Consider the following 27,205-nt stretch of genomic DNA (forward strand, 5'->3'; position numbering starts at 1 on the left):
GAGTCTTTAAATTAAAATTAAGACGACTTCAGATGGCCGTCGATTTGATTAAATACTTTTAGATTATTCGTCTAGTGCGATGGCTATTTTAACATTAACATTGTTTGACTTTCGCACTACTCATTTGAAACTTATTGAAATTTTAAAATAAATTATAATAATTCATGATCTGAACCAAGATTAAGACTCACTGCTCTAGAACTCCGGCCTCCGTACTACCAACTGAGCTACTGAAAATTGTCGCATCACGGCGAATATTGCCATCATATCCTACAGTTGGTAGAGTGGTGGCCGGTGAAGCGTTAGTGGCCTGGTGGTAGAAGCGTGCGACTTTCAATCCGGAGGTCGCGGATTCAAACCCCGGCTCGTACCAATGAGTTTTCGGAACTTATGTACGAAACATCATTTGACATTTTACCAGTCGCTTTTCGGTAAAGGAAAACATCGTGAGGTAACCGGACTAAACCCAATAAGGCCTAGTTTCCTATCTGGGTTGGAAGGTCAGATGGCAGTCGCTTTCGTAAAATGAGTGCCAACGCCCATTCTTAGGATTAGTTGTCAAGCGGACCCCAGGCTCCCATGAGCCGTGGCAAAATGCCAGGATAACGCAAGGAAGATGATGGTAAAGTGGTGGCCCTAAAAGCCACGAATCCGTAACTCAACCGAGGCGTGCATCCATTCACGATATTTTCAAAGTCACAATAGGGTATTTGATGGTTTTTTTAAACAAATTATTTTACACCATGCATGAAATAAAGCACCAGAAGATTAATACAGAAACGTAGACAGCAGTTATTTTTTGACACAATTTCTATTTTAAAACCCGTATAAAACTATTAAGAGTAGGTCATTTTATTGTGACGTCACATGCTAGTGTTTCATATAAATTCCATAGTAGCAAAATCGTTTTGACGGTTCGAAAAAAGAGACTGACTTGACTACTTACCCAATTTTGTTGACTATAAAATTTATTCATATTTCCAGCATGGCGAAAGCGTGCACAACATCGTAGGCCGCATCGGCGGCGACAGCGCCCTCTCTCCCCGCGGCACGCACTACGCCAGCGCCTTAGCGCGCTACATCGACGCTCAGGCTATACCCGGGCTGCGTGTGTGGACGTCGTGGATGCGCCGCGCCATACAGACGGTTAAAGACGTCAAAGCGCCGCAGGAGCGGTGGAAGGCGCTTAACGAGATAGATGCTGTAAGTATATGAGACATCTACCAGGCCATAATCAAGTTATACCCGCTATAGGCCGCTACATCGACGCTCAGGCCATCCCGGGGCTGCGTGTGTGGACGTCGTGGATGCGACGCGCCATACAGACGGTTAAGGACGTCAAAGCGCCGCAGGAGCGTTGGAAGGCACTCAACGAGATAGATGCTGTAAGTGTATGAGACATCTACCAGGCCATAATCACGCTATAGGTCGCTACATCGACGCTCAAGTCATACCCGGGCTGCGTGTGTGGACGTCGTGGATGCGCCGCGCCATACAGACGGTTAAAGACGTCAAAGCGCCGCAGGAGCGGTGGAAGGCACTCAACGAGATAGATGCTGTAAGTATATGAGACATCTACCAGGCCATAATCACGCTATAGGTCGCTACATAGACGCTCAGGCCATCCCCGGGCTGCGTGTGTGGACGTCGTGGATGCGACGCGCCATACAGACGGTTAAAGACGTCAAGGCGCCCCAGGAGCGGTAGAAGGCGCTCAACGAGATAGATGCTGTAAAGTGTATGAGATACTACCAGGCCATAATCACGCTATAGGTCGCTACATAGACGCTCAGGCCATCCCAGGGCTGCGTGTGTGGACGTCGTGGATGCGACGCGCCATACAGACGGTTAAAGACGTCAAAGCGCCGCAGGAGCGGTAGAAGGCGCTCAACGAGATAGATGCTGTAAGTGTATGAGACATCTACCAGGCCATAATCACGCTATAGGCCGCTACATCGACGCTCAGGCCATCCCCGGGCTGCGTGTGTGGACGTCGTGGATGCGACGCGCCATACAGACGGTTAAAGACGTCAAAGCGCCGCAGGAGCGGTGGAAGGCACTCAACGAGATAGATGCTGTAAGTGTATGAGACATCTACCAGGCCATAATCACGCTATAGGCCGCTACATCGACGCTCAGGCCATCCCCGGGCTGCGTGTGTGGACGTCGTGGATGCGACGCGCCATACAGACGGTTGTTCCGTACTCAGGCTCGAGTGCTCGCGGCGGCTGCTAAGTGAGTGAAACTGTTGTCGTCTAAACAGTTTTAAAACAGAAATCATTTATTCAGAGAACACATTAATACAAATAACACATAACAAATACAAAGAGATAAAGTTTAATCTCGATTTCTATTCTATCTATCCCCCAGGGCATCTGTGAAGAGATGACCTACGCTGAGATCCAAGAAAAGTACCCTTCAGACTTCAACGCGCGGGACGCGAACAAGTTCGCATACAGATACCCCCGGGGGGAAAGCTACGAAGACCTCGTGGCGAGACTCGAACCTGTTATCATGGAGCTGGAGAGACAGGGGAACGTGCTGGTGGTGTCACACCAGGCGGTCATGCGGTGTCTATTGGCGTACTTCCTTGACAAGTCTGCTGGTGAGTGATCTAGTAGAATTCCTGTGTTATGTGGTCTGGGGTGGAACAGTTTGAGAAATTATGTGTACAGACAGCAGCAGAAGTTTCTAAGCGGGCGAGGTGTTCAAAATTACCTTGACACGCTCTTATTCTCTTAACAATAAAGTCGCGTCAAGATCATTTTGAACACCTGGCCCGCTTGGCAACTTCTGCTGCTGACTGTAAGTACAGATAACAGTCAGATTTTTCTACCTGCTCGCCCTCACTTTAAAATCTTCTAAACACGCTGAAACTTATTTATAAACTTATCAAAATTTGTTAATTTTAAACTTTGATCACAATATTTACAGACCAATTCAAGTTCTAGTTATTAGATCTGCTTCCAATATGATACTGCAACCAAATATCATATCAAATCAAATGGCATATCTTCAACCAAAAACGTCAAAACTAAAACTCGAATTGGTGCGTGAGTGGAATAAAATAAATATTGGCTTAAATGTAACCAGGCCACAAATATCTAAACAAACAGAGAAACTATGCCTGTTTTCTTAGATTCCTGGGGATATAGTTTCCTGATATCACCTCCATTCTCTTAGCTCGGCAGTTTGTCTGTCTCCATGTCAACTCGAATTATACTGCTCGTTCACAAATTAAACTGTACATGTAACATACGACCCTTCGCACGGGTTATAGTAGTTTATGTGACTGTACATAATGAAGGGCATTAAACACGAGTGTGGGTTTAAGAAACAAACGAAGTGAGTTTCTTAAAAGAATCACACGAGTGTTTTAATGCCTAATTATGTACAGTTACATACACTACTTTATCTACCCACATATCATAAGCCTTCATGATGCATTCAGGAGCCGCATATTATGACCGGCATCGCGGTGTTGTTCAGGGCCACTAACAATAATTATTAGTAAAATAAAACAGAAAACAAATGCGAAAATGAAGAAATTGATTTAGAACAATAATAATTATTTACCTACAATTTGGATGGTGCAATTATTATAATTCACTTGCCCAGCTCGGACAGAAGTATGTTCCTTTGTATTGTTTCCTTGACTTAGCTGGTAATAAGTCATTTATAACGTTAGTTGCTTTGTCACGGATATCAGGAGGCGTCGCCGAAATATCTATATCATCTTGATCGCTCATTTTATGGTTTAAATTCAACAAATTGAACAATTTTATGCAACAAAACAAATTTTAACCTGTAATGGCAGTATTGAAAAGTTTTCTGGCAGCTGTCATAGTTTTTTTTTTAATTCAGAGACAAACTAGAGTCGGCTCCAACTATCATATCGTTCGATATCTTACTTACGTGCGACATTTGTCAAATTTGTTTGAAAATTAACAATTCATTCCGAACTAAACGTCATCTCGACTGATATTAGAATAGAGGTCAAATCAAATTTCTTTGTTTTTCAAAGATGTTCGAAATTTGAATGCATAATATTATCGAAATCGATGTTATTATTTAGCAATAATAACATTGTTACAGATAAGAAATTTGTTCTAACAAAACAGTATATTTTTATGGTGGTCATAATGTGTGGTTCTTGGACGCATCATGGAGGGTTTATGATATTTGGGTAGATAAACAAATTATACATACCTAAAGCTTTCTCTTGAATCCGTTGCGTAGTTCAAAAGATCTAAGCATACATAGGGACAGACAGCGGGAAGCGACTTTGTTTTTACACACTTTTATTTAGCTTCACTGCGTATATTCCTATATCTCTTTGTACCTATGCCATAGGTCCTATGGTGCTTCAAATCTTGTAATTTAAATTTGAATCACTTCCGGGTGTCTGACTGAGCTGAAATTTCGCATACTTCCATATTTCCGATGACAATGCAATAATATGTTAACATAGAGCTACTCTGATGATGCAGTCGGAAGGTAGCCAAAGGAACGCTTCGATGGAAAAACATAAACAAATTGAGTTTAGGCTCATTTGAAAGGTCTCGAGAAGTACTTGATAGTTGATAGACATGCAAAGGCGAAAAAGTACAGTCGGCAATAAAAGGTGTATTAAAAAAATTTTTGACGGTTACTTGTATGACTTATTAAAGCCTGGAAAGAATAAATAACTTAGTCTTTACCGAGTTTGGATTTAGCCGGTTTGCAGCGAAAACACAACATTGCGAGAATTACTTACCCAGTAACCAAAATATATATCTCCGAAACAATATATATACAGCGACAATGGATTTCCACGCTGAGTTTTATATTAATATATTTTAATTTTTGTAACAACCAATATTATGTTCTGATACTAATACATGCCGTCTTTTCTCATTCTCTTTTTCTCCCATTTCAAATTTAGAGCTCTTTACAACGAACTGCACGTTGCCACTGTTGCCAGTCATATTGTGCTACCTTTTAAAACATGTAGGTTTAATTACCTAACGACACAATATCAAGGAAAAAAGGTGAAATACAAATATTTCTATTTGTAACTAAACTATATAATTAAATTAAATCATGTTTAATATTTCTAAAAAGAAATTATTAAACAGAAATACCAAAAACAACGAAGCACCACCAAAACCACTAGCTGGCGCTATGTGACACTATGTAATGATAGTAATAATGATGTGCCTGTTTGTTTACACAGAGGAGCTCCCCTACCTGCACGTGCCGCTGCACACGGTCATCAAACTAACCCCGGTCGCGTACGGCTGCCGCGAGGAACACGTCGCACTCGCCGTCGACGCGGTCAACACGCATCGCCCTAAGCCCTCTGTGAGTATAAACACATTCAAAACTCGCCTTATATTATCGTTATTTATTCATGAACAATATTATAGGTGAACCAGGATCTATTGAGGGTGCGCCATGTTGCGGAATTTCACTGGAACTAATTTTTTCATACTACACTGAATTGTCACCCTATACATGAGAATAACAGCGCCCTCTTGACAATTATCATATATTACTGGTCAGGCTATAATTGTGTATGAAATATAGAAATATACAAAAATTCTTCACATTTCTTATCGACCGGGATATGGACCGTGATTACCTTTTGTACTATTTTCGAGCTCCCGATATTTCGACGCAGTTACATGCATTTTGTTCACGGGTAAATTAAGTCTAGTGAAACTAACCGTGAATCATTCAAAACTGTTATTAAAAACTCGTCTTATTGGAGTCGCTGGGATTCGGGATTTTAGTCTTATGCGGAGATCGGCCTTCGGCCTCGCATTTCAACATAATTTGCCACCGCTTCACGTTCACGCTCTGTTGTGCGACTCGGCCTTTGGTCTCGCATAAAAGCCTGCCGCGTTCTGACACTTCAGGCTTTCGCTTCTATGTGGAGCTCGACCTTCGGCCTCGCTCTTTAACACACTTGAACACTAGTTCGTGCGAGCTCTTCTCAATCTCGGCCTTCAGCCTCGCTCGGACTCTGAACAAAACCCCAGACCCGCACCTGCTCGGGCTGACGAGACTCGTGAAGTAATGATAATGACACATTTTCCGAACTTGCATCAAAATGTACTTACTACTATTTTCAAGTTTTTTTTTATTTTTAACAAGCAGAAACGTCTGCGATCGATGCTATTAAGCTTAGAATAAATTTAAAAGTGGAAAAATTACTGTCTTGGGTGAGACTTGAACTCACGGCCTCTGGATCGATACTCCAGCGCTCTGCCATCTGAGCCACCAAGACCATGAGATGATGAGATTTGCTGGCTATGGATGACCATAGCCAGCAAATCTTTCCACCATATGGGTCAAGGGGACCCGGGCGACATCTACCGTAAGAGCGATACACTTCTTAAACGGCTACCGGAGTTCCAAGTCATATTGGAAATTCACCAGTTACGATGCGCTACCCATACTAGTTTTAATATTTAACAAGCAGAAACGTCTGCGATCGACAAGACAAGACAGTAATTTTTCACTTTTAAATTTAATTTCAAGTTGATTGAATGGTAACAAAAAAAATTCGCGCTCGCGTATTCAGCTTCGTTTTAGTAGATACGACTATATTGCTAAAAAATTGTATTTAAAATTAATTATGTTTGTTACAACATCGAAATATGAAAATTGTAAATGTAATGTAAGTTTTATTCCTAACAGGGCGAAGAAGAAGACAAAACTGACATATAGAGCACGTACGCTACATGTTGTGTCGCATGACAGTGCATAGTTAGATAATATACTGCGTAATGTGTGAACTGTGTGAACCCGGAATCTTGTAATATGTAATATGTATAGTATACATAATAAAATATATAATATTTTATACCTATAGCAGATAACGTTATGTATTTATATATATATATATTTAATGTAACTTACTAGTATTTTTACACTTGCCTATTTCTAAAGTCCTATTTTACATAAGCTCCTATTTTACTTGTACCTTTAGCGGCCTTAACCCGAGCATAGAGAAAAAAATACATAGAGTGCTCACTCTATACCAGGGATGTTGCGGATGCCGATTTTTTGACATCCGCGGATGCGGATGCGGATGCGGATTTTTAAAGGCTCACATCCGCGGATGCGGATGCGGATGTCAAGATTAGGTACATAGAAAACGTCAAATATTACATTTTTAGTTTTTTTTTTATTTAAAAAAAACGAAACGTTTAGTATTTGAACAAGAATATAGGTGCGTTATATAAACAGAATAGAATAGAATAGAATAGAATAGAGTGAATAGAGAGGAGTCTGTTCGGAAAGAGAAGAGTCGTGGAATGTATGGGGCCCAATACATTCCACGACTCTTCTCTTTCCGCACAGACTACTATCAGAGAGAAAAATACATAGATTTCTCACTCCATCCATCAGTTTTAGTGCCAAAAAGACTATTATTAGCATCTAGCATCGAGTAGCGGAACTCTCAGTACTGCTACTTGATAATAGATGTAGCACCGACCGGAAAGTCTTATGTTGTTGAGATAAGTAAGACTTTCCGGTCGGTGCTACATCTATTGTCAAGTAGCAGTACTGATAGTTCCGCTACTCGATGCTAGATGTAGACACTGAAATTAATAGTCTGAACTGATGTATGGAGTGAGCACTCTTGTCTTACTATATTTCTCTATGACCCGAGTGTGCCGCAACAGTTTCTCGCGATAGACTATCCGTCTCTTACTCACTGTTCTTATTCTATTTAGTACACTCGCGTGAGTTATTTTATATTTGATATATATTTAACTATAATATATTATGATTAAACTGTGTTTAAAATAAATTATTTTACCCCATGCATAAAATAAAGCACCAAAAGATTAATAGACAGCAGTTATTTTTAGACACAATTTCTATTTTAAAACCCGCAATAAGTTAGTTGACTTATTGCGGGTTTGACTTATAAACTATGAAGAGTAGGTAATTTGATTCCATAGAAGCAAAATCGTTTTCACAGCAAGAAAAAAGAAACTGATTTGACTAGTAGTCAAATTATTATTTGACTACTAGTGAAATCAGTTTCTTGATAATAGGGTATTCCCTATTATCTTCATTTATATACAGTCGATGTCAAAGATATGTTTACACTTATGCATCTTACTCCTTTATAAAACATATGTTTGACGTCGAATGTACAATAAAAAAAAGGATCCCGCGGTTTACACCGTCCATATAATTACGTAGTATCAAATAGTATATCGGTAGACTAGACCCGCCATGGCATGTTGAAAACCAACTATCACATTGGGGCGCAACTACTAGAAAATTCACAAAGTTAAGTTACCACTTTTGTAAGGGGGTGGCGGTTGTGACTGTACCAACATTTTGTTTTTATTTTTATAGATTAGTTTCTAGATATAGCTGAGTTCACCCGAACACTGCTTATTGCTATATAAGGGCAATTTCATTTTAACTTTTACTTCAAAGCGACTTAAGTCGTGTTTCAGTAACGTCTAACCGTCACATTCCTGACAATAGTATGGGATTTGACATTGACCGTCAGTTTTGTGACGATTGCTAACTGGCCGTTAATGGTACACAGTTAAGTGAAAATGCCCATAAGCAAGATATGAAGCAATTAATGGTTGCCGACGGCAAATTGACATGACGAGGGTGTAAAGATCTCACAGGCTTGACGGACTTCAGTTCGGCAGTTATCTTTCTCGTAACAACTCTGTATAATTTAATTTTAAACACATACTTATTATAAAAATACTAATAATTCTGTCGTAGGTAGCCATACTTGCGAAAATAAGACCAATTCTAATATTGTTTCTTTATCTTTACCAATGGGCACTACCGCTGTATGGCGCTTTTCTAAATTTAAATACAACACATTTGGCATTAACAATGAAGCTCAGTGAAAATGGCATGGCATTTTAATTTCTACTTAATTTAAAATTCGCTATTACAACCTCCAAACTTTTTAATCACGCTCCAACTTTGCCCAACGGCAACTGATTTAAGTCTCTTTACTTGTTTAGACAAAATTGAGCTAAACTTTATCAACTGAATACTTAATAAAAACTTTTTATTTTCGGTTATAATATCTGTACGATAACCATCAGTTTGTCACTGACATAAACGCCGTCGAGAAAGTAATTTACTTTCTATACATTTCGCTCATACTCGCATATTAGTGCAAACGAGATGTAAAGAAAGTAAATTACGTTCTCGATAGCGTGAATGTCAGTTTTGACACTGTCAGTGACTCATGGTACCGGCTCTGGGCAAGGCAAAGTTACCAACACCACTTGCACTGCACTGCACTTGTATGTTTGACGTAAAGCATTTGTTGTTGCGAAGAATGCTTTGCCTCTGACATAAAGTCTGTGCAAGCTAATCAGAGGGACTACCGCGAAAATAGAAATTTCGTTATCTGCCTCTCTTTCACTCGCATCCGCAAAAGCGATAGCGGCAGATAACGAAATATCAATTTTAAGGTTTTCGCGGTTTCGCAGGAACGGGCAAAGTTGGACACTTTTACCAAAGAGAATTTGAAATAGAGGCGAACTGTCAAAGTAAATTTTGTTACCCATAGACTACGAATCCTCTAGACGGAGTTTAGAGCAATTATTTCATGAAGCCGATGCTGCCAAAAATACGGGGATGCGGGGGGACGAGGTGAGCGAATCCCGTACCGTGATTGGTCCGTTCAAAGACACGGACCAATCACGGCACGGGATTCTGACACTTTGGCTCGAAGATGGAGTAAAACTACCGTATATAGTGGCAGAGGGGGTAGCGTTACTATGCTCAGTCTAGAGGATGTCTTGTCTGTGATGTAGCCACAGTACATTTACATCTATCCGAGACTAGGCCAAAGGTATGGTGCAATCTTTTCGAGCGATAGCGCCATAACCTTTGGCCTACACTCGGGTAGATGGCGTTAATTTCAATATTTAACAAATTAACACATATCAGTGAAAGAATAAGGGTCAAAGTCAAATGGCGTTCTAACAGTTTAAATGTGTTGTCAAAAGATGGCAGTGAATTTACTGGAGTTTCATAATTTACCATGACAGTAACTCTCTATTCACTCTATTCTCTTTGCTTTTACACAGTAAACACTTATACGCAGTACCCCAAATTTAACACGTAAATTTATCCCACAGGTGATACCAGCGCCTCTGATCGCAGCGCCCGTGCCGCCGGTACTGAACGGAGACTCGAACGGGGACAACGACCAGTGCGAAAAACATTAATATGTTAATATTATACAGGACTTTGGAAGTAGCGTCGAGTGTCCAGACACTTCCGCGTAGAGTCCGTCTAAGGTAACTTTGCACCGACCTTTGATAGTACAATGTGAGGGCTTGTCATTATAAACGTCACATTTTCATAGAAATGTGATATTAAGACGAAAGTGGAGAACTGGTGAATAATGCGTCGCCTTTTCATACAAACATAGACCTCATTTCCCTCTCTGGATGTTAACGGGCGTTTTTTTTTTTTAAGTTGTCCCCTACACTTTTTTTTTTCAAAATTGGGATTTTTTATGTTATTTCTACTCAGAATCACGAGCTCTTTCTATCCTAATAGGAGAAAAAAAGTGTCCTAAGGTTTTTAGTTCCATTCCGTCACCATTTTTCATAGACTTTGTATGGCGGTCGCGGAATGGAAAGATCGAAAAATGTATGGAAGTTTTGCGACACTTTTTTTCTGCTATTAGGATAGAAAGAGCTCGTGATTCTGAGTAGAAATAACATAAAAAATCCCAAATTTGAAAAAAAAAGTGTAGGGGACAAAAAAAACGCCCTAACATTATTGAAAATATTTTGACACAATTTGTTGTATTTATCAACCACAGCTGTTTGATTGTTTTCGAATTTTTAATTAGGTATTATAGTTAGGAGCCTAATAAAATTTGTATGAAATCTGTTTTTCGGTTTTAATTTTTACAAAATTAAAAAAAAAGTCAAACATGTGTATTCCATTATGTTAATATCCAGAGAGGAAAATGGGGACTGCGTTTGTATGGAGAAGTGGCCGTAACCTTTCCTCTTAATGATGACATTGCCACACTATGTCATTGCAAATGCCATGCAAAGTTATCTTGGTCGAACTCTAGCAATGATATCTCTAAATTATCGTACCAAGTACATTTACAATACTTTTAAGTATTTATATATAGAGATGTGTCAACTTTGCTAATAAGTGCTGGATTTAATATGTACATATGTATATGGAATGGAGGCTCTGGGATTCAGAAAATGGCTTACTTGTTCACATATAAATTAAAACGTTTTCAAAAATACCACTTCATCAAATTGTCGATAAAGGTTCTTTCTAAGCGAATCTTTATAGCAATATCGCCTTATTGACAACCCATAAAGTGGTGAATATCGATTATACAAATATCTAATGTTATTTATAGATATCGTCAGTGACTCTAAATTAGGGAATGTAAGCCTATTTTTAATAGTATGAAAAAAAACCGGTTATAACCGAAATTTTATGCAAATAAAAACCGGTTTACATTCCTAATGGATGTAATTTTAACTCATTGTGGTGGCTTGTACCGTCTGTGAAGTTGAATTTGAGACTGATAAGTGAGTCTAGATCTTCTAAGTCTTGTTATCGTAAAATAAATCGAGAAAATTAAAAAAAAAATCGCGGCCATTCTATCATTTCACTCGAGAGATAGTGCTGGGACAAAAAAAACTTTCAAAATAAATTCTTGGAACTCGCTTGGTGCATTCGAGTTTTGTAAATTGTGCTTATTTTGAAACCGTCCTTGTATATTTGTATTTGTAAACTGAATCGTGACTTTCGCTTTTTAATAATTATTTGTAAGTGTTGTTAATTATTATTAACTGACTTAGTACTAAAATGGGCCTTTTCGGTAGTTGTCAATAATCAAGAATTAAATACATAGTGTCCAATACATAAACACACTTGATATTGACGACAGTAAAAAACACAAACTAATGTTTATGACTTAAAGCAATACAAATTTTATTTTGTTAACGACAAAATTGAAATTCCCATGACACGGTTAAAAATGAACGAAAACAACTGCGTTTGAGGATTTTTTTAAATAAGAAATATAAACTTTTCTTCCGCTACTTCTTCACTCGCCAGCAAGTTTGTCATCCTTGTCTAACCCAATAAAGTGAAAAGGAGATGGCATGATATACTTCTCATCGCCGATTGAATTAATAGCAAAAATGTCCCGCACTTGTATATTTTTATAAGCGCTCCATTTTCGCCTACCATCCGGTCATATATATGTATATCAATATATATGTAGGTAGGTTTACAAGCAATGGTTTACAAATGGCTATGTATATTAATAATTATTTGTAATTAATTTAATGTTTATTATAAGTTTATTTCTAAGTGGGTTTGTGTGTTTTATTTACCTAATTTAAGCCCTGTCTAAAATGCCCTTTCGGACTGTTCCATTTCAAACATAGACGGGGAGATTCATACTATCTTTGTCTTACACTAGTCCTAGCACCCAAAAGAGAAGGATGAGTATAGTTTTTTGGTTCCTATTTACTGACAAATTGGTTTGACCATCTATACAAAGAAACTTCGATTTGCCATAAAGCCGCTCCCATACAATTGAAATTACGCTCTCATTTTCAAGCGACTATGCTTAAATAAGTTACCTATTGGCATGAACATTTACTTCTACAAAATAGAAGATTACATACAAAACTTCTAAACGCTCTAATTTATTTTTATGACAATTTCTAGAAACGAAAACTAGTACCAGGCGGTCTAGCATGAGTTGCGTTCTCAGACCGCCAGATATATAGTGTGTCAAAGGACTGTCTGATTTCAAACATAGAGAGAATCATACTATCTTTGTCTTACACTCGTACTAGCACCCAAAAGGAAAGGATGAGTATAGTTTTTTTTTGTTCCTATTTACTGACAAATTGGTTTGACCATCTATAGATATGTATGTTACATAAAATCAAAGACATATGTAACTTCGTACAATCTTAGCTGGGCAGAAGTCCGTTAATCCGTTAATTAACGAAGTTAAGTTTTCGAGTATCGGATTAATTTTTAAGTTAACTTTAAAAACCCGTAACGGACTTGTTAACTTTCCTTAAGTCCGTTAATCGTTAATACCTAAATAGCTATATCATCCCATCACGCCGATCACGTTCCGACTACTTTGCGTTAGGTTTGTATGCAGTGCAACTTTACATAGCGCGAATCGTACTACTGATTAAGAGTCTGATATTGCTTACCCCGTGCGCCGTATTAATTTTGTTATTACGAGAGTATGACAGAGTCGTTCGCGGCAACCTGAGCAGTTGCCATATAAGATACACGGGTGCGAGCGAGACAAATATAACAACTTACTATTCGAGACCGAGCGGTCACACGACACGACGATTATTTCTACTAGTTTTATTTCCTATTGCGTATAGGTATTTACGATTTCGAGTTAACGATTAACTTTAACTTCCGTTAAAACTTTTGAAAAGTAACGTTTAACGAAGTTAACTTTTTATTTAACGGATTAACGATTAACGAAGTTAACTTTTTGATTAACGGTGCCCAGCTCTGCGTACAATCTATTCACTTTGGTAAAATGTATTTAAATTTACGTTACGTAAAATGAGAGCGTAACTTCGAATGTATGGGAGCGGCGGGTACGTGTGACTCTTAACTTAATATACAGCGCCTTTACATCGAGAACGTCTGTAAGGTTGGTACTTATTCCACCTGTACAAATAAACTAAGGTCAAGTGAGGTAAATGCAACTATGGGGTTATTGCGTCTCTTCGTTTTTTCTCGAATACGATTGGTCGAAACTTCCTCCCGTCGTCTAGTAATAAAGCCTGAGCTACTTGGAAATGAAACGTTGCATAGTAGAGGGCGTTTCGACCAATCGTATTCGAGAAAGAACGGAGACGCAATAACTCCATAGTTGCATTTACCTCACTCTTACTCCGCTCCGTGAGAAAAACACTAACATTAAAAATTTAACCGAACCATGCCATCTAGTGAAAAAATAACAAAGAAAAGTACCCGCCATCTAACGGAGAGTAGATACAAGTTGTAATTTTAAATAGCACTACTCAGTACTCTCTGTTAGATGGCGTTACAAGTCCTGGTTTTTAAAGGGTAAGTAATAAAGCAAACATTGATAATATGTTCTCATAGAAATAAATAGAATATTGGAATAGAAGCTTTAGGATCGAATACAGGTATTTTTTTTTGTCGGAGAACCAAAATAAAAAGTAGTCTGTTTCTGTTTTCTGGGTTTTATGACCAACCCAATTACGAGAAAGTCTAAAGGAAAAAATGAATTCTACATCAATGTGTTATTTTTTTTATATTAAAAGTACAGCCACCCACCTAAGGAGTCTTGGAGCAAAAAAATGCTTAACCTACCTACCTACCTAAAATATTTGGTAGGTAAGTACCTAACAAACTACGAACCATAAAGAATGCAATTAGAACCTTATCTTTATAAGAGAAGATATCTTACTAAAGATATGTATATATATGATAATACATAATAATATATATTTATTTTCCTTTACGACAAATACAGTTTCATCAATTAATTGTTAACATATGAACGCAAAACATGACGTAGCGAAACACTTATTGCATGAATACCGCAATTAAACTGAATTTATTCCGACCTACATAATACGCGACGCTGCAAAATAAACATACCGAGTCGTGTTACCTAGCTGCCTAGGTATGTACTCGGCGGCCAGTTCGCACATAACATGAGCAATCAATAAACTACGTACCTACATAGCCGACATGTACGCCGGCCGCTCGGGCCCTGCATCACACGTCTGAGTTGCCTATACTTTATACCGATATCTGCAGTGCCGTGGATAGGTACAAGTACTCCGATTACATTATTGGAATGAATTTGAATGCATTGACGAATTTATTATGGCACCAACTAAGATTACCAATCGAATTTTTCAGTTTGCAACCTTTATTGCAGTCAAGTCGATTATTTATTTGTACTATTCAGAAATACAGAACATATTTTTTTTTATTTCTAATAAGGATACGAAAATTACAATCGATTTAAATTGAATAACATCGATTTGGCACAGTATCCGATTCGATTGTTCACGAAAGAATACCGATATCGATCTCTATATAGATTTTTCGTCCATAGATCAACGTCAGCAAAGTCTATGCTCTATTGGTGTCAGCTGTCAATGACACTTCTACGTTCGAACGTATTTTGCAAAATTCATTTTTAATTTTGCATCAATATGATCTTATTCTTATATAATTAGTGTCTTAGTTTTGATATTATAGGGTCGTTGAAAAATATGGAGTGATATGTAAATAGCATTGCATGCATTGTGTTGTGTATTTGGAAATATACGAAGATTTTCATTGAAGATGGTGTCAACTTTGAGTCGTCAAGAAAAATTCAATCAAGGTTCGCCATATTTTGTACCCTTATTTGGGGGATGTTTATTAATTCAAGTTAATAAATCGTTTTTTACCGTGTTGTTCTTTCACAGCGAGAAGAAATTTCTGTTTTTACTTGGATATTCAAGACCAGGGACTATGTAGATCGATATCAAGAAGACTCCAAGACATGGGTTTAGTGAGTAATACTTTTTTACCGCCAAAATCCTCCACATTGCGTATGCCCAGCTAAGGTATACGTTGCATTATATACATATTGCTTCATGTATTTGGTTATGTAGCAGTGCAAGTTCAATAAATAGGGAATCTACATCGACAACGATATTTGGGGTGGTTTTTAGGTCTATCAAATTTCGTCGCTTTATCTACGTTCCATTTCGAATATTATGATTATTTTTTTTTTGATTAGTTATCTAACTGTGATAACAACATGAGCTTATATTTTTAACATATGAGTCTTAAATTAATTGTTTTTTTAGTTTTTATGTGGTGAATCAGATTTATAACAAATTTATGCCAGCATAAAATAAATAAACATTTAGGTCTCGTATCTGTTAACAGACATTTGCGTAGTAACGGAACGTGATTGTAACCGACCAATCACAAGCATTGCCCCTTCCGCTCGCCAGCAGCGCCGCTAGCGACCTAAACTAAAACTAAAGCGAAATAACTCCATCTTGTCTGACAGATTTGTGTGTTTATTGTGAATATTTCGTATATCTTTAGCAAATGTACCTATTTACTAATAATTACTATTATATTGAATGCGTAAACTATCTGGAATTCCGTTATACATTAAATAATACAAACATTTAACGGGAGTGTCGTAATTCGGAGTGAATCTAGCAGTGACGAAGTGTCCATCTCATTGACTGGTATATAGTTACTTATTTTTGTGATAAGCGGAGCGCGCGGGGCCTGCGGACGGCTTTTGTGTAAGTATATATGTTCGGCGACGCTTTCATACTCTAGCCGACACTGGGATTGTGTCATAATTGTTTAGAAAACGGTTTAAAACATAGTTTGTACAGTGACCAGTCGGGCGCGTAGCTTGCGTTCGATTTTAGGTCATCTTTTGTACGGTCGCGTTAGAGTCGCCGCCGCAGCGCGAAATGCAACGGGCCGAGGCCGCGCGTAGCAACCTCACGCCCGCGGTGCACTCTATCCATTTTAAAAGCGGTCAAAAAATGTAGTTTCCTATCGGTAACGCGTGTGTATGCTTAATTTTTGACAGTTGATATTACTTTTATCGTCTCAAGGGGATGTGGTTCTTAAGACGTGAATAGTAAGGGTGAGTTTGGTGTGTGCACGGGGGGCATGTTATTTTTTTGCGCGGGACGGTTGGAGCGAACGAAGGGCGGGATGCCGCGGTGCCGGCGACGCGCTACGTTTGCTGACGGTATTTCAAGGAAAAGTGCGGTGTATTATGTAGTTCGCCGATCCCGCGGCGACCGCCGAGCGGCGCCGTTACCTCATCAACTAGATACTTACATGCCACTACTTGATGCACAGTCACTTCCTCTGCATGCTCTTGTGACCAAATCAGCGTTTTACCGTAAAGGGGGCATTGCGTTGCAACATACGTGCTGGGTCACACTGCAAGTTTTGTGCTGACTTTCACATTTTGTTTACTTACTGCAATGCTAGCATTTTTTTTTAATTTGACAGTGACAGATTTTCTTATAAGAGTTGCAAATAATTATTATATTCAATTAAAATTTGCTGGCAACACTACAATATTAAAACGGAATAATATGTACATAATTTAGAAAATTATATTAAATATAAAATTATATTCAGCTAAGTGTAAAAAATCCTTAAAATGAATGGAGGGGAATGTTAAAACTTCAACTGTCATGATACTCACAATGATCTTAAGTGCCTTAGAAAAATCGCATAGCAAAAGCATTGAAAGTTGCTGTTATTACTATGAAACATTTTAATAAAGGAACAATAACTTATCTACATTACTTTTGTCTGCAATTTGTTCATAAAATAAAATAAACATGCTTCAAGAAATAAAATCTACTAAACTAAAATGAAAGTAATAAAATAAAAATGTTGTTAGGCTGGCAGTGTGTATTGTTTATCTAGTTCTAGATTATTATTTGGAACATATTACAATAATAGTTACAGAAATGTTAATTGAGCATTCCATTATCTCATTGTTGTCACCAAAATGCTACAAGATTCAGATTCAAGATATCAAAAATCACATACATTTATTTCAAATACATTTTATTATAGAGTGTTGGCATCTAGTCAGCGCTATGGAAAATGGTGTCGCTGCGCTCACAATAGAATTGACTATACGCCGACGCTCGGAAGACGCTAGTGGGGGGGTCTCCAGCCACAGAGTGCCCATTAAGGGCCAGTTGCACCATCCACATTTGACAGACTGATCAACGTCAGCCTGCGCGCCCCCGGCGCTTTACTATGAAACTTTTCATACATAAAAATTTCTATACGAACAGTTTGGTGCAACCGACCCTAAATGTTAGACTGTTTGCAGCAACGCGAGGCGTGCCTGAGCGGCCGCGTGACGCACGTGGTGCGCGACAGCGGCGCCGGCGCCGCGCCCCCGCGATGGCGCCGTGACTCCGCCCGCACGCGCGCCGATGCCATGCTCGACCGCGTCCGCCACGCGCCCACACCACACAACTACGTGCTGCTCTCGGTTGAGAAGGTAACTGAAGGGACCAGATATATGCTCGGACCAGAGTCTGAGCATCTACATATGGTGTTCGTGCGTTTTGTGGTCTTGGTGGGGGGGGGGGGGGCACATAACACACAGTGTTGATGTCCGGAGATAATGAGGATTCCTGGTCAAAAATGAAATGAAATGAAAATGAAATGGTTCATGAAATGTTCAAGCGCAACAACAACACCCGTCTGAGAGGTCATCACTTAAAGTTAGAAAGGCATAAGTCCCACAGTAACCCATACAAACACTTTTTGAGCAACCGAGTAGTGAGGGCTTGGAACAAACTTCCTGAAGATGTGGTCTCAGCACAAAATGTGAACCAATTTAAAAATCAACTAGACAAGCACACCTATACATCTACTTGTCAATGACAACTATCAATGATTACTGGATACAGGCAATATCAGTTGTCAGAACTGCCTGCCTGCTTATAGAATAATAATAATAAAAATCTCTTGAAGGAACTAATATAATATTAATAATAAAATATACTAGAGCCAGACCCTGCAGTCTGCATGGCATTTGCAATGACGAAGTGGATATGTCATCATTAATGTCAAATTTCTATGAAAATATGATGTTTATAAAGACTCCCTCATTTTGCTCTATTCAAATAGGTGCAAAGTTTAAAGTTAGCTTAGACGGACTCTCAACCTATTTAGGGTCTTCATAGATGTCATTGACTAACAGTTAGAAGTAAGTAATGAAATCCTCCAAATCGAAATCTTGGTTGATGGAGAGAATTTTTGGTAAAATTTTTGACCAAAGAATTAACGGTACTATGGTACTATTTTAGCTTTATCAGATGTCCTGTAAAATTCTAATCTCACACTTTATGTCAGTGTAAACATTTCAAAAGATAAAAGCTGGTCGCTGTTACAAAACACACTTCCTAAGAATTTTACTCTGCTTGTTAAAAATTAACTTCAGTTCACAACAAGCATGCATTATTTCTTATATACTTATGTATATTATACCTATGTTAATGTAGTTACCACACTAAAGTGCACAGATAATGACTCGGTCACTATTTATGCACATTATAAACTTTATTTTCTTACTTTTTCCATTGATTAATAAAAAAAATGTTGTGCAATGACACTTTTTTTATTATTATTGAATAATACCTACTGAAATACTTAACTAAAGGTTCCGACACCTTGGCGCGTTTTCCGGGCGGGCGTCTGCGTTTTATATGTAAAAGCGGCGCGCCCCGCCCGGAAAACGCGCCTGTGTGACGAAACCTTTAGTTTTGCATGTGGTTTATTGACCAATGGAAACTCGCTCTTTCATACTAACCGCTTTCTTACATTCCTATATATATTTACAGCTAATTTGAACTTTCAGGCGATAGCTCTATTGGATAAACTGTATGACACGTTCTTCGCGGCCCCGCGTAAATCGAATGTCAGGCTCTTCACAAAACATTATATCAAGATTGAATTTTTGGACAAGTATGAACTATAATTTTAAACTAATTTTACTTTGATTTTAGCCATACAACGTGTCTATAGAAAAGTTTCTCTTTCAGACAGTGCAGGCCTCTGTATAAAGAGTTTGACGCGTGGCCCGAGTTCTCATTAGAACCTAACCCGGAGAGGAAAGATAAGAAGGACCCCATTATAAACCAAGGAGTCACGGTCAATAACAACTACCAAAATATAATTGGACAGAATCGCGAGTAAGTCAAGTATTTTGCTCATAAGTTTTTTTGCAGGATTTTGGATGTATACTGTATGTATGTGTATCTGTCAAAAAAAATCTTGTATGTAGGAATGTAGTTTTGTGTAACATACATGCATGTTTTGTATTGCATGCCCATGTCGGGTAACCGTCGGGACAATGTTCTCAGTATATAAATATCATCTTCTGTACACAGTTTGTCAGTAAAGTGTTTCTATTCTATTCTATCATCCGTTGTATGGAACGTATTTTATTTATAACTCTATTTTACACAAAATAAACTCTGACAGTACCGTTTGCGTATGAAGCGCTGGTGGCCTAGCGGTAAGAGCGTGCGACTTTCAATCCGAAGGTCGCGGGTTCCAACCCCGGCTCGTACCAATGAGTTTTTCGGAACTTATGTACGAAATATCATTTGATATTTACCAGTCGCTTTTCGGTGAAGGAAAACATCGTGAGGAAACCGGACTAATCCCAATAAGGCCTAGTTTACCCTCTGGCTTGGAAGGTCAGATGGCAGTCGCTTTCGTAAAAACGAATGCCCACGCCAATTCTTGGGATTAGTTGCCAAGCGGACCCCAGGTTCCCATGAGCCGTGGCAAAATGCCGGGACAACGCAAGGAAGATGAGTACCGTTTGCGTATATGCAGGAGAAATTATAATGATTTAAATTTTCAGAATGACACGGAAGAACAATCGTCCGCGAATAAAAGAGAAAGAGGATAAGGAGCCCGGGGGCGGGGGCGGGTACTGCTCGGCGTGCGGCGCCGTGTTCGCGGACCTGGCCGCGCACTCGCGCTCGCCGCGCCACGCCGCCTTCGCGCGCGACACCAGCAACTTCCTCGCGCTCGACTCCCTCATCGGCGCCTCCTTCCCCGTCAACGGCGAGCGCCGCTCCCTGCGCCACGTGTGCAACGGCGACCCGGACCCGCGCCGCAACGGCGCCCTAGACGACGAACCCCGCCGCACGCGCTGCAGGAAAACCGACGGCCGGGAGGACCGCCAGTATTACAAGGTCGTCGGGGTCAGCACGAAGCTCCGCTCGAGCGGGGGCTTCGTCGCCAAACGGAAGGACTCGTCCCCGACGTGCAACGGGGCGAAACCGCTCGTGGTCAAGTTCAGAAAAGTGCGGCGCTCCGAGCTGTCGGTGCTCAGTGATGAGGCGGAGCAGTTCATGTTTCCGAAGCGCGCCAGCTCGACCAGCTCCACTTCCTCGGATGACGATGATGATGATGATGAAAAAAAGGAGTCTCCGCGGCGAAAGACGCCGACGCTCGAACGGCGACGTCAGGCGCGTCCGACCGCATTAAAAGAGGAGTCGTCCGAAGAAGACAGCTGGTTAGATGACAAGCGGCGGCGGAAGCGGCGAGTGGTCCCCGTCGCGAGGAGAACGCGGCGAGCGCCCTGTAAACCTCCCACGCCCGAGCCCGAACCGCCGCCCGAAATAGAACTACCGGTAGAAAAGGAACCGGTTCCGGACCCTGAGCCCGAAGTGAGTCCGCTCCGGGAGGAGCCGGTCGAGAAATGTATGAAGTGGGAAGACGGCCGGCTCAAGTACACGCCGGCGGTGGAACAGTTGGAGTTCGCGTTCGAGAGCGTGCCGCGGAGCGAGCCCTGGTTCGAGACCTTCACGCGGCAGGACCACGACCAGGTCTCGGTCAGAAACGTGCCACGGTGTTTCGGTAAGACATGTTTTCATTCAAAATTTAATATTCAAATCTTCTAATGATTCACAATCCAATTTCCCCCATCATATGGCTAAATCAATTTTTAAAGGTCTGCCCAATTAATTTCTTTTTGTGTTAGCAACCGTTTCTTTTGTTTCAGCATTGTACTCCAAGTCGCCAAAGCTGCCATACGAGATCGGTCAGCTGCCGCCGCTGAAGCCGGACTGCTGCCCGCTCAGCGCCCTGCCCGCGCCGGCCGCCGCGCGCGAGCCGCGCGCCGAGCGCTACGGCACGAGAGGCCTCAAGACCCGCAAGCTGCACAAGCGGGTCGCCGCCGTCGCCGCGCAGGGCTCCCGGCCGAGGAAGTCCCCCCGCGAGCACGCGAGCACGCTCGCCATGCTCGGCTCGGCCGGCCTGCACCGCCGCGGCCCCGACGACTCCAAGTCCACCGCCTCCGAGGACACCGTCAGCGACGCGCTCAGCGCCAAGCCGGAGCCTTCCGAGGCCCACGAGCGGCTCCGGAGGTTCCTCTCCGAGGTGTTCGACGACGCAGCCGAGTACGAGTTGGACGAGGTGCAGGGCGGAGGCCTGCCCGCCGCCGCGGCGCCGCCCGACGTGCTCGGGCTCGTGTCCGAGTGCGACGGCTGCGACATCATCCGCCGCGAGTTGGCCGAGCGGCGCCGCGCCCGCCGCCGCACGCGCTTCAAGAACAGGACCGGCTGGCCCACCAAGAGGAAGCCGAAGAAGGGCTCGCGCACCGACAGCGAGAAAACCGAGAGCAGCCTCGACCGGTCGTCCGTCGCGTCCGGGGACACCTGCGACGAGGACGACCCGTCCGAGGTCGAGGGGACGGTCCCGCCGAAGGTCGAGGACGAGCGGGAGGCGACGGCCGGCGAGCCGCTGCGGCTCGACGTGAAAGTGCTCCTCGAGGACGAGAAAAAAGCGGAGAGAGTGGCCAAAAGAGGGTCGGCGCGCTCGTCCGAGGAGGAGGAGGAGCGAGGGAGAAAGAGGAGGCGCGCGCTGAGCAACCTGGCCGGCACGTGGCTGCAGCCCGTCGTGCGCGTGGCGCGCGTGGACGCGGCGGCGCGGCGGCTGCGCTCCGCCGCCAAGCCGCGCGCCAGCCGCACCCGGTAGCGGCCCCGGTGATGCCCCATGTATAGTTTGTAGCTTTCTAATAGACCCCGAAGGCTAATCCTATTGTCTATTGTTAAGAAAAACCGCTCGTGCCACGTGCCACAACCACCTGCATAAAAAATCGGTACTTCGGTTACTGAGTGCCGGCGAGTCGAACGCTACAGAACCGGTCTAAAATGTGTCATCGAGATGCGTAACAAAGGCGCGTTATCGGAGAGCGCACCTACATTGGTTTTTTGAGCGTTGGACTAGCCCGCGCTCAGGTGCCAAATAGAATAATTAGGACCCTTTTTTGCAGGTAAGTAGCACGTGCGGTTTTACTGAACAATAGACAATAGGATAACCCTTCGGGGTCTACTAGAAAGCTACAAACTGTACGAGCGGCCGAACTCTACTCCCGACCTCGACGATTCCAGTGGAATCTACATTTATTTTTATCGAAGGATGTGAATGTGACAAATGTGCCGACTAAAAGTGACAATTTCCCCGGGACGAACTGAGGTGTCCCCGGTTATTTGAGTTACCTGTACGGTTACCATCAGTTTGTCACTGACATAAACGCCGTCGAGAACGTAATTTACTTTCTATACATCCCGTTTGCACGAATATGCGAGTGCGAGCGAGATGTATAGAAAGTAAATTACGTTCTCGACGGCGTTTATGTCAGTGACAAACTGATGGTAACCGTACTGGCATAATTAACTTTCGCAATGTTATCTTCCTGCATATTAGTTATTTTCTCCTTTAGTCCATAGTTTTTGAGTTTAGTCACTGTTCGTTTTTTACTACTTTGTTTTTTATTTGGTCAATAGATTGGCCTTTATGTTCTTGGCGTGTGGAGGAGGATGACATTATGCAAACTGTGACAAACGTAGCGTTTCGCCGTAGTCGTCAATTTCGTTGTTTTCGTCTCGTACGCGCAGTGGAGTCGAGACTTTCTCAAAAACGTGCCGTTGAAAGATATAGTGTATGAGTTTATCGAAACTATGTTTTTGAGGCTGGACATAGGGTATAGCTGTAATGAGTATTGTAAATAGACTGTAATTTAACCGAGTGTCCGTGTGTGCATCTGGGAGAGCTTAGTCTGTATATAACTGTTGCGCGAATGCGAACCGTTTCTTTTCCTTTTTTTATTTATAAACAAATGAAAGTTATCTCGTGTAATTTCGTCATTAAAAATTGTATAAAATATTATGATTCTCAACATGTCTTTTATTTTGCTACGTTTAAGCTGTGAGGTTTAAATTAAAACAAATAATCTCACTTGATAACAATTTATTTATCGCTCAAAACGTCGCAAGCATTCGAGAAGATCGTCGAAGGGTCAAAGTCCGTTAACCGTCTGATTTCTACTCCCGGTTCACGAAAGTAGTCGCTGCCCACACGCTAGTACTTCCCTGGCCCGCTGTGTTGCTGTGAGCGATGAAGGACTGAGGGACGTCAGCCGTGTTCCACCAGGGTCAGCACCAGGTCGTCAGGGTCAGCGCGAGCGTGTCATCGTCGGCCTTCTAGCCGTGCTATTGAACCCTGGAATTATTTTAGCTCGCCTTAGTAATTAACCCACGAAACGGCTCCCTTGACTGTGACCGGCTTGAAGAAGAAGAGCAGAAACGGAAGAGAAAGTACTGCGTGATAGCCGTGAGAATGCCTTGGTGATGTTAAAATGTCACAGTCAGGCGGAGCTTACAAAATGAGCAGTTAAGCATATAGTTTTTAAAAACATACAAATTACAATTTTAATCCTGCTTTTAAATAAGACAGAAAAACATTAACACTAGCATTTAAGATTTGCAAGCGAAACTAAGCACCTATTAAACTACGCTAAGGAAGTTCATAATCAAACAAAGAAAAGATCGTTACAACTTAACGGTAAATAACCGTTGAACACACATTCAAATTTACTACTCCCTAAAGCACTCTTAAATGTTCAACACTTACCCAAAGGGGTTACACTGGCTCTAACTTTCATTCCATGTACTAAACGAGTACAGAAACTGAGGCAATTTACTAAGCCCTCATTAAAATATAAAATTGTATGCGCTGCGAGTGCGCGGCTTGCACGGACGCTGCGAGAGAGCGACGTGCGCCTGCGTTGAATCTCAGAAACGAATGAATCGCCGGACGGACCGCGGCGCGGCAGCCAGACAGCGCGGGGGGAAAGCGCGGCAAGGGGCATGGAACCGGTCGGTGGCCCAAGTACTGATTTGCGCGGCGAGTACAGTCAGAAGCGCAAATAACAAGTTGAGATTTTAATTAGAACACACGTAATTACTTTAATCCCTAGATTAGTGTAGGTATCAAGTAAATGTTAGGTAAGTGTTAAAATATCGTACTTGTAAAATAATGTACTTATATTAATGAACGCAGAAATAATTACATACGATTAACCTAGGTTACGTAACATTTATGTTACAGTACCCCGGCGCGCCATGAAGGATTTTATTACCCTTAAGGAATAAAATCCGTGAAGCCTGGTTCCTGTAATTACACTGACATTACATATCTTTCATACTTCACGCTTACATTACCACGTTAGCGATTACCCTATAGGCTTAATCACCACGCTCGATTCCAGAAAAATTATAAGGGTTTCCCGTTGCAAGAACTGGAGACCATACAAGAACCGTTACCTAAAGATGTCAAAGCGCAATGTAATTATCTTCAACAACAAATTTGAAGTGTGATCAACAGACATAATACTAACTAAAAATAATAAGTATAATAACCAACTACTTATTAAGACCCACTAACTTAAGATCCTTAACATGCCAAGTACCAAGATCTTTACCCCCTAAATCCTGCAAAACGTATACCAAAGGTGACTTTTTCCCAATAATCCTAGCCTTTATAAATTTAGGAGCCAGTTTCTTTGTGAATTGCTTGCCCTTGTCACTCAAGAAATAGGCGCGCTTCATAACTATATCGCCCACCGAAAATTCCACAAGTTGACGTCTAAGATTGTAGTGTGACGTACTTCTTTCATGAGCGTGCCACAGTTTCTTTTGCACGTCATCAAAAATAGCGGAAAGGCAACCCAAGTTTTCGGCGTAGATATCGCGTGGTAGGAACAACACCTCGTGTCCGATATCGTTGTCCGTATAATGTGTCCCACAAGGTACTAACTCGCGACCGTACACCAGAAATGATGGTGCATACTTCGTGACCTCGTTGACGGCGCTATTTATGGCAAATTGAACCCTGGGAATAAATACGTCCCAGGATCTATGGTCATCCTCAACAAAGGTGGAAATACAAGTAATAATCGTACGATTGTAACGCTCTACCAAATTGACCTGCGGACTATATTTCGGAGTAAAAAAAACGTTTGGAACATTATAGGATTTGAAAAAATTATCCATAACCTTCCCCGCAAATTGTGGTCCATTGTCCATTAGGACCGTTTGTGGTATCCCGTGCACTAGAAAAACAGAATCCTCTAAGTTTTGTACAATCACCTCCGCAGTAGCCTGTTTAAGCGGGAAAATCAAACAATATTTCGAAAAACAACACGTGACAACTAGAATGTAGTTATTTCTTTTCCTCGTAGTTGGCAACGGGCCCATCAAGTCAATAGAGATCATCTGGAATGGTCGTGAGCACTGTTTTGGCCTACCCATCACCCCTAAAGTTTGGTGGTTCTGAGCCTTATATGCCAGACATTTGTCGCACGATCCAACAAACTGAACAACGTCCTGATACATACGAGGCCAATAGTAACGTAAACAAAGTCTACGGTAAGTTTTAAAAATGCCCATGTGCCCTGCTGAAGGTTCGGAATGATTATCGGAAACGGTTGATTGACGTAACTCCATAGGAACAACCAACTTCCATGAAAATTCTGACGTAAGATTATGCTTATTTTTGGACAAGCGGTATAAGTAATTGTCCTTAATCATGAAATTTGGAAAATCAATTGGGTTATGAAGGCAACCGTTGAAAATATTAGTGTACCAAGTATCTCTGGAGGTCAGTAGGGCTATGATGGTCGACTGTATAAATGATATAGTTGTATAAATGATGATAAAACTGACATTTTATCCAGTTCTTATTGATTTGTCGTCTTTTCCACTTTTGACAGCGATAGTCGTTAAACGATTAACTGCATAACATGCTCGTTGGATAATATGTCACTTGTCTACTTTTCCAACTTAAACTTAGTTGATAAGTGGATAAGTTAAATGATATAAAAGTCACTTGTCTAGATTTATACATTTTTATAACATTCATACCGTTTTGTCCACTTTGACAGCGATAGACGGTAAATGGCTACGTTTGTTGGATAGTTAGACATATAGTCGATTTTTGACGGCTAGCCTTTGATTAATTTATCGTGGTGCTCACTGGGCACGATAAGGTGCTCTCATGGTATAGAAGTGGTGAAAAATACAATTTTTAGGGTTCACTCGTGCGTCTGTCTGTCCGTCTGTCACAGCCTATTTTCACGGAAACGACTAGACCAATTAAGTTGAAATTTAGTACACATATGTAAATTAGTGACCCCTCACCCAAAGACGGACATGGCTTCCTCGCGTTGTCCCGGAATTTTGCCACAGCTCATGGGAGCCTGGGCAGCTTGGCAGCTAATCCCAGGAACTGGCGTGGGCACTAG

General features: G+C 41.2%; 2 protein-coding genes across 7 annotated transcripts in view; both read left to right on the plus strand.

Annotated features, from left to right (window-relative positions):
* Positions 1-10,288, plus strand: part of LOC134653149 (6-phosphofructo-2-kinase/fructose-2,6-bisphosphatase) — a 46,547-nt gene extending 36,259 nt beyond the window's left edge. For all 3 annotated transcript variants that reach the window (XM_063508477.1, XM_063508478.1, XM_063508479.1), the window contains exons 7-10: positions 985-1,203; positions 2,371-2,605; positions 5,216-5,343; positions 10,137-10,288. In XM_063508477.1, coding sequence (XP_063364547.1) covers positions 985-1,203; positions 2,371-2,605; positions 5,216-5,343; positions 10,137-10,226 — 672 coding nt within the window. In that variant the 3' untranslated portion in view covers positions 10,227-10,288. The remainder of the gene's footprint in view (positions 1-984; positions 1,204-2,370; positions 2,606-5,215; positions 5,344-10,136) is intronic.
* A 4,883-nt stretch (positions 10,289-15,171) lies between these two features.
* On the plus strand, positions 15,172-22,596 carry LOC134653142 (nucleolar and coiled-body phosphoprotein 1). Of its 4 annotated transcripts, XM_063508460.1 has the most exons (7): positions 15,172-15,415; positions 15,501-15,586; positions 17,921-18,094; positions 19,460-19,566; positions 19,644-19,793; positions 20,474-21,477; positions 21,623-22,596. In XM_063508460.1, exons 1-7 carry the CDS (start codon positions 15,376-15,378, stop codon positions 22,594-22,596), a joined length of 2,535 nt encoding a protein of 844 aa, XP_063364530.1. In that variant the 5' UTR covers positions 15,172-15,375. The 4 variants fall into 4 exon arrangements, with proteins under 4 accessions (XP_063364530.1, XP_063364533.1, XP_063364532.1 ...); XM_063508461.1 differs by lacking the exons at positions 15,172-15,415; positions 15,501-15,586 and adding an exon at positions 15,969-16,343; XM_063508463.1 differs by lacking the exons at positions 15,172-15,415; positions 19,460-19,566.
* The last annotated feature ends 4,609 nt before the right edge of the window (positions 22,597-27,205 follow it).

The sequence above is a fragment of the Cydia amplana genome, chromosome 12 (genome assembly GCF_948474715.1).
Source record: "Cydia amplana chromosome 12, ilCydAmpl1.1, whole genome shotgun sequence".
Lineage (NCBI taxonomy): Eukaryota > Metazoa > Arthropoda > Insecta > Lepidoptera > Tortricidae > Cydia > Cydia amplana.